General features: G+C 37.6%; 1 protein-coding gene across 1 annotated transcript in view; it reads right to left on the bottom strand.

The window, feature by feature from the left end:
- Nucleotides 1-987: 987 nt before the first annotated feature.
- Nucleotides 988-13,409, bottom strand: part of TDP1 (tyrosyl-DNA phosphodiesterase 1) — a 44,252-nt gene continuing 31,830 nt past the window's right edge. Inside the window, exons 15-16 of the mRNA XM_012574042.5 lie at nucleotides 9,428-9,542; nucleotides 988-1,462 (exon numbers count right to left, since the gene is read on the bottom strand). Of these exons, the coding sequence (XP_012429496.5) occupies nucleotides 1,389-1,462; nucleotides 9,428-9,542 (189 nt within the window). The 3' untranslated portion in view covers nucleotides 988-1,388. The remainder of the gene's footprint in view (nucleotides 1,463-9,427; nucleotides 9,543-13,409) is intronic.

Below are 13,409 nucleotides of genomic sequence, written 5' to 3'. Positions count from 1 at the left end.
ACAAGCCTCAGAGGTGACCTTATCACTCTCTAAAAGTTCCTGAAAGGTGGCTGTAGTCAGGTGGGCATTGGTCTCTTTCTCCAGGCAGCAACTGACAGAACCAGAGGACACAATCTTAAGCTGCGCCAAGGGAAATACAGGTTGGATATTAGAAAAACAGTTTTATGGAAAGAGTGATAAAGTTCTAGAATGATCTTCCCAGGGAAGTGGTGGAGTCACCATCCCTGAATGTGTTTAGAAAAAGACTGGATGAGGTGCTCAGTGCCATGGTTTAGTTGAGGTGTTAAGGCATGATCTTGATGGTCTCTTCCAACCTAGTGATTCTGTGATTTAAGATCATTTAGTCCAAACATTAGCAAAATACTACCAAGTCTACCACTAACCCATATCACTGAATGTTACATCCACACATCTTTTTGTAACTCCAGGGATAGCGACTCCACCACTTCACTGGGCAGTCTGTTCCAATGCCTGACAACCCTCAGTGAAGGATTTTTCCCTAATATCCAATTTAAACAGTCTCTGGTGCAACTTAAGGCTCCTCTTGTCCCCTCACTTGTTACCTGGGAGAAGAGGCTGATTCTCACCTGGCTACAACCTCCTTGCAGATAACTAGAGAGCAGTAAGATCTCTACTGAGACTCCTTTTCTCCATGCTAAACATTCCTAGCTCCTCCAGTTACTTGTTGGAAAACTTGTGCTCCAGACCTTCCAGCTAGCTCCATTGCCCTTCTCTGGATGTGTTCCAGCCCCTCAATGTCTTTCTTGTCATGAGGGGCCCAAAACTGGACACAGCACTCAAGGTGTGGCTTCACAAGTGCTGAGTGTGGGGGGACAATCACTGCCCTGGTCCTGCTGGCCACACTATTTTTGATACAAGAAATGTGTTCTATTAACGGGATGCTGTTGATTTTATAAAATACCTGGCAGTACAGCTGCAAGTTCCAACCCATCTGAAATGTACACATTTAGAAGATAAAGCAAAGGGTATATTAACAAGATTGCCTTTATTTTAATTTGAATTTTGCATATAATAAATGTTATTCCAGCTACTGGGGTCAACTCACAGTCTCACAGAACAGTAATTTTAAAATTAATTACAGCTATAAATGCAGAGAGACTCTCTGAGAACAGTTCTTATCTTGAAAACCATATTAGGAACCACAGGAAAGAAAAAGCATATAAAAAGGTATTAAAAAAAGCAGGTTCACTTGTACTATGGTTGCAGAGTCTCCAAGAATCTCTCCCTTATTAACATTTTAATGTTTCAACTACAAATTACCCATTATAGCAGACATTATAGCTTATAGAACAGAAGCAAGCAATTTTTACAAGTAGCATGGCAGGCTCAGTGTCAGCAAGTGGAACATCACCGAGTACTGGAAACACTTATGATGGAACCCACATATTTCCATGTGTATCAGGGGCATCAGTGTAAGGAATATTCCAAATCCATGGTTGATCTGTAAACCAAAACAGAAACATACTAATGACAAATTAATTTATCAAATGCAAAATTTGATTCTCTTCCTCTTTTCCCTTTAGGGGAAGAGGAAGGTCAAAATTCTCACCGATTTTCAATTAACATCATGCGCAATTTCAGTAGTGGACATTTTTGTTTTCTTTTTTTAAACTGTAAGATAAAGAGTTTTCAAAAGGCTTTGCTTTCCCCCCAGATATTATTTTAAATATAGTTATAACCCAGCATGCTCACCAGCTGTATAAGGATTGTATTTCAGACAATATACAAGTACAGTAATGCAGCCAAATTTGGTATGGCCTGGTGCCAGCAAGTTTTGTGCTGCATATCTCTTAACACAATGTAATTATAAATAAGCACTGTTAACATATTAATATTTTCCACAGGGAAGGTAAGAATTCAGTACCTAAGAATGACACTGCCTGACCTCTGAAAAGTTCACATTTACCCCTCACTTCTTCAAACATGACACCTTCAGATGAGCAACAGGTTTGCACCACACAGTTCCCTCCCTCCCACTTCCCTGAATACAGAAGCTCTTTCCACTCTTGGGAAAAGGCAACACACCAAGAGTTGGCTACTAGCTCTGCAACCTGCTCTGTGCTCTTCCTCCTACCATACATGTGGCAGAGATGCAGCTATTCTGTGAATCCAAGGTATTATTCTACTTCTTGTAGGCTACTCCCAAGAGAAAAATCTTTTATTTTAAGGTGAGTTTTCTCAATTAAGAAATTTATATAAATCTAGCCTGCTTCTTCTTTCCATGTACCAAATGAGCCCTGAAGGAATACGATTACATTAATCTGTAGAATGCATAGATTAAATTGAATTGTACCAAGGATGACAGGAATAGCTATTGATTGAGATTACTTTTATCGAATTTTAAATTTACAGGACCCAATGACAACTCTGACAATACAGGAAGTGAGAATTACTCTAGCAAGGAAAGGAGAGTAAGAAAGTGACAAAATCAGTAATGAAGGGTTATATAAATTACACAACAGCACACTATGACAAGTACTATGGCAATTAAACATCGGGCAGAGGGATCACTGCTACTAAGTACTCATTATTACTCACTAATAGAGTGTCCTTAATTCTCGTACTCTAGTTCCGTATGTCGCAGTAAAACATATCCCAGCTACACAAATGTTTTAAAATGTGTCTATTCACAGCAGGAAGAGGGCAGTAGGTAGTTAGTTGGTTTTTTGTTACAGTGGACAAGTCATTTCATAGCATATAAAAAATAAAAGGCATCAGAAACCAGAAGAAATTATAGCACTCCGTGCACTGCCAAGAAAGCTCTCTAGGTTTCTGGCTCAACTGCAGGATATCTGGACTTTGAGTAATCTCTTAAAAAGAAAAAAAGTAGCACCATTACTTCCCTAAGCTTCTTTTATCAGTCTCCTGCTGGAGAGCCATGTGTACCTTTTGTATTTCAGGTGAATGAATACCTTACCAGACAGTAAACATTAACAGTTAAAAAAATGAGTACAGAATAAAGCAAATGTTGGCAAAAGCATTGAGGATTTCAAACATACATTCAGACCTGAATGTATCTATGACATCAGAATAAATCCAGTCCCACTCAAGTACTGGAATCTGTCACTCAAGAGTACATTATGCAGCTTAGACCTATCCATCTTCCCTACTTTCCTACCATCTGGCAGTTAACTCTGCTTAATTCAGCAAAACATGCAGGCAGAGGAAAACTTAAGACGTACAGAAATAACTCCAGTCACCTCCTTAAAGCATGCTGAGAGGTCTCAATACCTAATTTAGTTCTTTCTAATTGTAGCGATCTAAATAAAATTTGCTCAAGGTAGCAATTTTTGCACTTGGAACTTCGTTCTGTTAATGGGATGCTGCTGATTTTATAAAACAGCTGACAGTATTTTAGTAAGTCATGGGTAGAACCATTGATGATACAAATTATAATTCAGTTATTTATTAAATGTCAGGTTCAATTTTAAATTATTCATCACTTTTAATAGGATCTCTAACAGCAAGAGAAAGACAATGACTGTGTACAAATACTGTATAATGGCAGCTGCTTACTGTTGCACAGAAAAATGACAGCCGAGCTTCTCAAAGTTAATTCCTTTATCTTCTTGGGGGGCAGAAACAAAAGGCCCATGAAATAATTTTTAAAGTGTCCTTACATACCTACCTTCCACACATTTCAAGATCAGCACTTCATTTCCAATACCCCAACTTTGTCTCAACTGCATCTCACTGGAGTTAGTGTTATCTACTAGGCTGGTACCACGGCTTTGCTCTTTCCTCATTTACAAGCAGCCGAACTCCAGCAGTAGAGTCAGCACTCAGTAAAATAAATGGGGCCATTCCAGCCCCACTGCTACTTAAACATTCTCTGAAAGCTCAAGTGGAGCACTATTTCAGTTATACTTGGACTTTTGAACATCCCCTCACAACTGAATAGACTATCACATTTTACTTAAAGGTAGAGAGACTTTGCAGAACAAGACAAGTTCTTTTTGAGTAACACCTGAGTACCACTCAAAGAATCCATGCTGGCAGGCCACATCAAGCCTCCATGTTCTCACAAATATGACAGATGGCAGTACAGTCAAAACTAGGAACACACAGTTGAACACAAAGTACAAAACACAATGAAAGCACCTTTGTGATCCTCTTCCTATGGGTGTCTTTTGCATTGTGAGTGGAGATCTGGATGAGAGAATTCTTGGTTGATTTCTAAACACAGAGACTGGATTCTTACCTCCACTTAATTTAAAAGATAGCTTCAAAGCAACAAGTATTCACAAAGCAACAAGTATTCATATACAGAAAGGTCACAAATAACCAGACTTCTTCAAGTCATTCTACATGGCAAACTCACTCCCCGTTGCATGAATCTGGAAAAGTTCTTCCTTAAGCATTTGCAAAAGGTGCACACTACACTTCAGTGTCTCTTGTCCCCTCCCTCTGAATGAGCATGGCATTTGAAAAACAACTAATCTTGCTCCTCTCAATGCAAAAATCATACTTAAAAATCTCAAGGAGGAGAAAAGGCAGATGGGGAATAGATGTGGGATCTGTATGAATATTCACAAACAAAGTGATGATTTCTGAATGCCAGGACAATGACCACATGTTTGGGTAAAAAAATAAAAAGAGAAAAAAAAATCACAACCCAATACTGCATTTTAAACAAAGGATTTACTTTGTTTCTCAAAGTGCTGATGTGATGAGAAAATAAATATTTTGATATCTCCCCCAAATTGTTATTAAAAAACCTTGATATACTTATGAATTAGAAGTTTCAAGTTCCCTCCACACAACAGATGATTTCCTCAGTCAGTGTAATATCTAAATCACAAATGAAGTGAAATGCCTTGACTACAGAAAGCAACTTGTATTGGCAAGAGAGATAATAGCAATACTGCAACAGAGATATGATGATGGGAGCTCAATGAGAATATAATGTTACACAATAAAAATGTTATACAACAAAATCGCAGTACTCATTTAAAAGATTGTACAAAAAATAAAATCTGAGCACTGTTAAAGATACAAAGAAGTTTTATTTATAATGATATCTTGCTAAGTAAGACAGGCTATTGTGTGCATGATTCCCAAATACCAGACTGGATAATTTTCAGCTTGCCTTCCAAGGAACTCTCAAATCATAATGCTGGCCTGTTGTCGGAACTCAAAATGTCCCTCAGACATTTTTAGAGGTTCCAGGCCTTGGTCAGAAGCATTTTAGACCCTGGCAAACAGCAGAAAACAGCTGTGATTTTGAGTTTGAACCATGGAATGAATTACCAACTTTAAAGGTGGAACAAGCAGTCACAGAGGGTTAGATGGTATAGTAAAAGTAGTCACAAATTAGAGGGTAAAATTTTTTAGTATTGTACAGGGGGGTTTTAACACCTGTACAGGGGGGTTTTACTTTGTACAGGGGGGTCAGGAGTTCTAAGATGGAGGAAAGTGGACCTGATCCTGTTCTTCCTCCTTCTTCTTCCTTACCTCCATGTTCTTGGTGATGTTGGCATTTTTCTATTGGTTTAGGCTGGGGACACACTGTTCAACGTAGATGATAGATATTGGCACATTATTGTAAATATAGCACACGTAATTTCTGGTATATAATGTTTGTACCATCCCACTGAGGGGCAGAGCCCCGCACGCTGCCCTGCAGGACAGACCTGCGGCAGGGCAGCAGAACTTGTTATAGATAAGCAAAAATAAACAACCTTGAAAACAGCACAGACGAATTATGGCTTCTTCTTTGGCAACGGGGCAGAAAGACAGAGACTTTCTACAATCTCGGAATCACCAATACCCACAGATTCCGACAGTCTGTAGTTTTCATTTATCTTAGTATCATCGATACATTGAGCTTTGCAATAGTCTTTTTTATTATGACAGCCTGAATCTGTTGGTTAACTACAGAGGCCTTCACGAGACTGATGTATCTAGATATTGAGTCAGCTACCAGATTTTTTCTTTTAAATCTTTAAATGTTTTGCCCTAAAGATGCATCTGCTGACCACAAATGGCCTTCTGCTGTTCAGCTGACTATTGGAGGTGATCAACTGCAATTGCTCAAAACAGCAATATGAAAAGAGTTAATAATGTACATGTTGCACACAACAAATGTTACCTGCTAAAGATTAACGGGGTTCTTTGTCATGTCAAAATAGGAATGATCTTATTTTTTATTTTAAAACTGCCAGATGTAAAATATGCATGTTATTTCCAGCAACAAGGAATCATGCAAGCTATGTATATCATGCACAATCATATATCTCATATCTTTTGTGCTGGTAATTTAAAGCATTTGTGAAGAAACAGCCTACAGGAAAAATGCCTAGGTAAAAGTCCCCTGTGCAACCTTAACTCTGATCTGTCAGGATGTCATACTGTTGATTTCCTCAGACTTCAACTACAAATGTTGCACTCTTTACCAGGTGGCTCAAATCACATGTAAGTTCCAAAACTAGACTGGACATCATACATTTATCCTGAAGAAGAATACTCAAACCAAACTGCATTTTAAAATTCTTGAATTGATCAACTATTGAAGAAAAATACTGACGATCTGGCGAATTTGCCATCTCATGACAGTGCTCTCACCTAATAATCTGCAGCACATCTCCTTTAGCCAAGCATGAGCTTTGAACTCAAAGAAGTTCAAAGGCTGGTAACATGTGGCAAATCAGATAGTCAAGTGGCTCCTTCCAGTCTGCAAGTATGCAACCTGATCACAACATTACACAGAAGTGGCCAAGCTACATACTGACTGTCTAACTTAAGTTTCTTCTCACGCAAAGTGTTAATTTCTTTACAGTCATAAATAGCTGGGAGAACAAATGTACTCAAATGTTACACTTGGGCTCTAGGAGGTCTTCTGAGACAGCGTCGATGTCAAGCTGCATTACGAGAGCTTCAGTCGCAAACTGCAGGTTTACCAGTCAATAATAATGCTTGTGGTTCTGCTGAGGAAGCAAACTGCAACCATAAATGAGATTGGTTCCAACCCTGGGTTTCCTCACCCTGGGCTATGATTTACAATGACAATATACACTTTTTCTTGAAAAATTGAAAACTAAGCTTCTAAACATACTTTCATTCATATTTACCATTGTTCTGAATGTTAAATAAGTGAAATATTTTCTGTTCAATTTATTAGAATCACTAGAAACTGGACTAGCTTCTAGTTGTCATCTACTAAAAAGAAAGGATATTCTCTTAGATTTTGTACCATACTAGGCAAACTGCAAGTACTTGAAGTTCTCTAAAAACTTATACAGGATGTTGCTAGTCTAGCTCTTGCAAACCCCAGAAAGTATATATGTTTCAAGCAGCTATGCAACATTAATTAGGGAAAAAAGGTAGTTATTGAAAATTAGATACTTTCCCAGAAGTCTTCTATCTTAATTTCTTCAAAAATATTTTAACTATTTAACTACTTTTAGAACTTTGAAGAAGAAACAAAGGTGAGAGAAAGGTGGAGACCACATACAGACATTTTCCCAGAACTTACATGACCTCCTGAGATTACAAGTTTTCCCAAAACTTACAGGACCTCATGTGAGGGAGCTTAGAGTAACAAAGAATTCCTAAAGCTTTGCTGGACAAAACACCAATCTCTTCTTTTAAGCACTGTGCCACTAGCACAAGGCAGGGTAAATGAAAATTCTTTCAACTCTGAGTAACAGGTTAAACACAAATACCTAAGCCTACCAGAGCTGGAGGCAAAATATGCCATGAAGTCTTTCTTCCTTACATCCAGCACATGTTATATGTAATAAATGAGATGCAGTGTTACTATGGTTTCCTGAAATCACTATAAGTACTTACAAATGTAATTTCACCATACTCCCAATTCCCACTCATTGAATATCAGACAAAATATTAACCACTGAATATCTGAAGTTACAAGAAAAAGGTAATTTGGTTTTCATGTAACTGTGGCAGTGGAACACTGAACAGGGCCCTTCACAAGGGAGAGTGCTGGTCTTGTGACATATGTTAAAGATCCTTTTTTGCATCCTTAACAAAATCACAGCTGTCAGTGGCTGAAAACTTCAGCTAGAGAACTAATGAATTAAGTGGACTGTCAATTTCTGAACAATGCCTGTACTTGTATTAAAGCTAATTTTAATGACATTTCCCTAATATTTTTTCAGCCTCATCACCATTTTTCCAGCATGAGATTTGACAGCTTTAGCCCCCATTTACCAAGGGTAAAATAGATTTTCCCATAGGACCATAATGAAATACATCTTAATACATTTTTATAAGTTGTAAGAATTGTTCAGGAAAGAAGTCTTCAACAAAGGGCAAAACATCTAAGGTAATTAATGTAATTGGTATGTAGAGAGATTAATATGTAGCTTCACTCTAGATTCATCTCAGCTGAGTTGGAACCTGTCTTATTTTCTTGCATACACATTTATCTCCTATATACTATTAATCAGCTAATAGTTTCTCTCTTTGATCTCAATATATACACTTAAGAAAAAATTAAATGAGAAACAATTTGTTTATTAGAATGCATTTACCCCCCTATTTTATAGGGTTCTCTTCCAGAGAGTTAAAGAAGTTTCACAGCATTTTGAACTATGAGCTCATTCATTAGTTCAAAAATTTACTGAAACATTTGTGTTTCAATAAACTATGTGTTTTACTCCTATTTCAAGCTCTGTCCTAGATGCTGTCTTTCTTAGATCAAAGCTTCCTAAAAAGAAAGTTAGTTACAATCTTTTGACATTTCTTTTAAGGAAAAAGACCAAAAACGTACTCTTCCGAAATATTGCCGATTGCACCTCAACATTATCCTCAATATATTTTTATATTTTTCAGCTATTACCCCACATCTGCACTCTTATCACTTTCCTGATTTGCATGTTCTAGAGATGATCTCAAAAACTGAGACAGTTGAGATTTTGTACACTTCAAGTGTTATGAAATATAACCTATGAAATATAGAACAGAGCAAAAGCAACTCTTCTCTTCTGATTTACAGCAATACTTTCACATTTGCACTACTGTATTTCTTTCACATTCCATTTCCAGAGGACTGTTTTTAGCTCATGCCTGCTCTCTTCAAAACATTCCCTTTTCAACACTTTCCCCTATTAGTTCTGCAAAAAAACATTTTGTTTTATAAAGAATATCTATTTTCTTAATGCATATAAGAATCACAAAAGAGGAATAAAAACTAGCATAGAAGTTATTGATCCAAAACTTAAAACAATAAAGAAAAATATTAGAAGAAAGAGCCTTATAATTAGTTACTTTCTTTGAAGTCACAAGCAGAACATGGAACTGATACCAAATGGCATACAATCACACCACAGAAAAGTTAAAAGAAATCTTTGGAACACGGCAGTATTCATCTGACTCAGAGTTACTCAATTAGTTTGCTCCATGTAGAATACACGCCTACTTTTCTTCTGAAGTCACATCCTACCTTTGCTTCCATACTGTTCTGGTGGGAGGTCATAAGGTACAGGAAAATATGTTGCTGAATCTTTCCTGTCTGGAAGCTTTCCCCTTCCTACATGAAAGTAACCTTTGTCCAATCCCTATGAAAGAAGGGAAACATATAGAAGAAAAGATTCATTAGTTTCTGGGGAAAAAGACTAACTGAATCTACAATTGATGCTTTCTCAGTGAGCTACTTTAATGAACAAAATTTTCTGCCTCCTCTACTGAGATTAGATACTTCATGAAGCACCTTCATGTCTTAAAAACGCAGCTTTTTTTACTTCTACTATTTCAGCTCTTCTCTTTTTATTACATCCATTGGCTTGGCCATGTGGGTCCATATTGGATATATTCAACCTTCGCAGGCAGAATATACATGTACACCAATTTATTTCCATGTTCACTAGGTGAACTCCTTCAGTGTTTAATATTTAACTAAAGTGAAAAGCTTCTAAAAATTTCTCTTTGTTGCTTAGGTTTCATTCTGACCACATTAATTGGATGCTCAGTATGTTTCATGGACTAAACTAGAAATCACGTTGTGTTATAGAAGTAAGTCTTCAAATCTGTGCTTTTCAGACATGCTGGGTAACATCATCCAGACAAAAAAAATTAATGAAGGTTTGAAACTGCTTGCACAAAAGCTTCAAAGACTACACTTACATTAGAATGACAGCATTACTGTCAAACAAGGTTAAGGACTACAAAGAGAAAAAATGCAGTACAGTACAAAGGTAGACAGATATAAAGTGATGCAAGTAACTTGGGCAGGTGTTATTGCTTAACTACTTCTCCATAGAAATTGGAGCCCAACTGTAGCAAGTTACACAAAAGCAAAATCTCTTAGTTCTGAGATTTGAAGTAGCTTACTGTCAATCAAGTACAGTTTGATTAGAACAGACTAGAAATTTAAAGGCTATCAAGTTTATTTATTTATAAGATATTACTGACCACTACTTTTCTTTCTAAAATCATGGAATAGTTTGGGTTGGAAGAGATCTTCAAGGGTCATCTAGTTCAATCCCTGTACACTGGGCAGGGACACTAGTAGCAGGTTGCTCAGAGCCCTGTCCAACCTGATCCTGAATGTTCCCAGGGATGGGGTATCTACCACCTCTCAGGGCAACCTGCGCCAATGTTCCACTACCCTCACAGTGAAGAATTTCTTCCTTAGATCTAGTCTAAATATACCCTCTTCTAGTTCAGAATCACTTCCCCTTGCCCTGTCTCTGAAGTTCCTATTAAAAAGTCTGTCCCCACCTCTCTAATAAGCCCCCTTTAGGTACTAAAAAGCTGTAATAAAGTTTTCTTGGAGCTTTCTCTTCTCCAGGCTGAAGAACCCCAAGCTCTGTCTTTCCCCATAGGAGAGGTGCTCCAGCTCTGACCATTTCTGTATCTGCTCTCTGGACTCAGTCTAACAGGTCCTTCCTGTGCTGGGACCCCAGAAGTGTGTGCAGCACTGCTGGTGGGGGTCTCATCAGAACAGAGAGGCAGAATCCCCTCCCTCCGTCCCTCCCCTGCTGCCGGCTGCTTTGGATGCAGCCCAGGACACAAGCGGCTCTCTGGACTGTGAGTGTGCACATGACCAGCTCATGTCCAGTTACTGAATTACACTTTATTCAAACTCTACGGTCCACCAGTCTGAGTTTCACAGCATTATTGTTTTGTGATAGCAAGCATCCTAATTACCAAAACATCCCATGGTATTCAAACACACACTGTCTCTGAATGGAGAGTCCCTCTATACACAATACTGCAAGTCTTTCTTCACTGGAGTTTCACACCATCACATGCTATCATTTTAAGTTGGAGACAGCAACATCCACATGACCAAAGTATGGGAATCAATGTAGCCTGGTGCCTTTTTCTTTAATATTCAAGAAGAATAGTAACCTACAAAAAGCAGAGCTGCCAAAGACAATGTCAGACAGCAGTTCGAGCAAGTCCGTTCAAGAATCTCCTTTAGAATATAGATGCATCTTTTGGCTCATGACCCAAAGTAAGAGCAAACTATAGGTTACAATGTAAGAAACATTATATATTATTTCAAAGACTAGGCAAAAGCCACTGCCCTTTAAATGAAAGAACAGAGGAAACAAACAAACAAGGTCCATGCTAAAGCACTGTGTGAAAGAAAATCCAGTTTGAACTTCCCTTTCTTATACCATTTCAGTCAGATATTTTGATAAATCTGCATTAAAACCAGGTTACAGCATTTTATGGAGCTTAGGCGTGAGGTAACAATAATATGTTCAAAACTGACCAAGGTTAATATGCAAGATTATTTTTAAAAGCTCATAAACATCTAAGGGTTTGAAAATGACTGGAAAAAAATCATAATTACTTACACAAAATGCAACAATCAAGTTTTATAGCCTTACTTCCAATGAATTTGAATTACTCAGGAATTGGTAGAAATGTCATGTAAAAATGCAAAACCCATACTTCTGTTTGTAGTGGAAAGAACACGAAATATGCCAGGGATTCTACAGCTCACAAACAACAGGAACTGTGTAAGTGATGGTGGTGCCAAGAGATTTTTTTCATAACTCACGGCAGTCAGGCTGCGATTGGTAGGAGGGTCTGGGTGGTGTGTATTCCTAGATATTACTCACAAGATGGCATTTAAATTGTCAGCATATATGTGACATGTGTGACATTTGATTGCCCAGACATCCTGTGAGATGGTTTTTATGCTACAACAAACTTCATATGCCTGATGGACAGCACCAAAATTACAAAGCTGCTGCCTGGCACCATCTGACATTTGTGAAACCCTTACTATCACAAAGCACAGTGTAAAACACAACCTACTTCAGCCTCTACCTACAAAGTAAAGACATTTTTCATCTGTTTTTTTCCTCTGTTATCCATTGTTTTCTTCAACCTAGCAGTATTTTTGTTTCTACTTAATTTCTTCTACACTCCATGCGTTGTTATTTCTTCAGCATTTTTCTTTTCAGGCATTTTGCTTCCTTCTCTTGTTCTACAACTTCACTTTTCTCTGTCTTCTTATTCCTCAGTACTCAGCAATTATATTTCCCTTTCCTCTGAAAGACTCTGATGCTGTCCCCCAATGCTGCTTGACTCTACCAGTTCATCCCAAAATTGTTTTATTTGTCCGTCAGAATTTAACCTATAGAGATCCTCCATTCAGGAAATACTCACCTAAGAAAAAGACATTTGCTTTTCCTCAGAACACCCTGGAGTAAGTGTCTAGTTTGTGGAATACATTCTTTAACAAGGCTCTCTGAGGAGATTCACACAGAAATTGAAGTATGTCACACACTTTGACTGTTTTGAACATTTCCTGAATGCTAACAGCTCTCATTGCTGTTTCCAAAAAAACAAACCAGCAGGATCTTGCATAAAATAATTTTGTCTGACTTGTAAATATTCCTCAGCCATATTCTAGTCTTTCAGAATTGTTCCCTCAGCAGCTTTAATTTGCTCTTTGACTGCTGCTTCCAGCAATACACTTTGAAATGTTCATAAATACATATCTCAATTGGGAAAGCATATTTTTGTACTTATAAAACTTTAGGTGCTGATATGGCTTCTACTTGTTAGCATAATATACTGAAAAAGCAGTCATTGGGAAGAATGAGAAAAGGAAGTTTAACAGCTTTTAAAATACTCCCAGTTTTTGAGCATTTTTTTGCCCCAAACACAAAGCAGACTGCAGGCTATTAAAAAAAAAAAAAAAAATCACATAAGATAAAGGTAAGAATTGCTAGTGCTATTGAAGTGGGAATTCAGACTGATACCATTACATCATTTTGATCCTACCGAAGTAACTTTTAACAGGAGACAACTGATTATCCCACTGGATGATTATGGGATTAATTGTTTCCAATGCCAGTAAACAGAAAAATAGTCCTCTTTGGCAAAACTATTTAAAAACTTGCTAGTTTTGGCAGCAAAGAATTAAGGATGCACAAAAACTCTATGCTGGCCACACTCAT

This window comes from Taeniopygia guttata, chromosome 5, assembly GCF_048771995.1.
Source record: "Taeniopygia guttata chromosome 5, bTaeGut7.mat, whole genome shotgun sequence".
Lineage (NCBI taxonomy): Eukaryota > Metazoa > Chordata > Aves > Passeriformes > Estrildidae > Taeniopygia > Taeniopygia guttata.
This window is presented reverse-complemented; position numbering and strand designations above follow the sequence as displayed.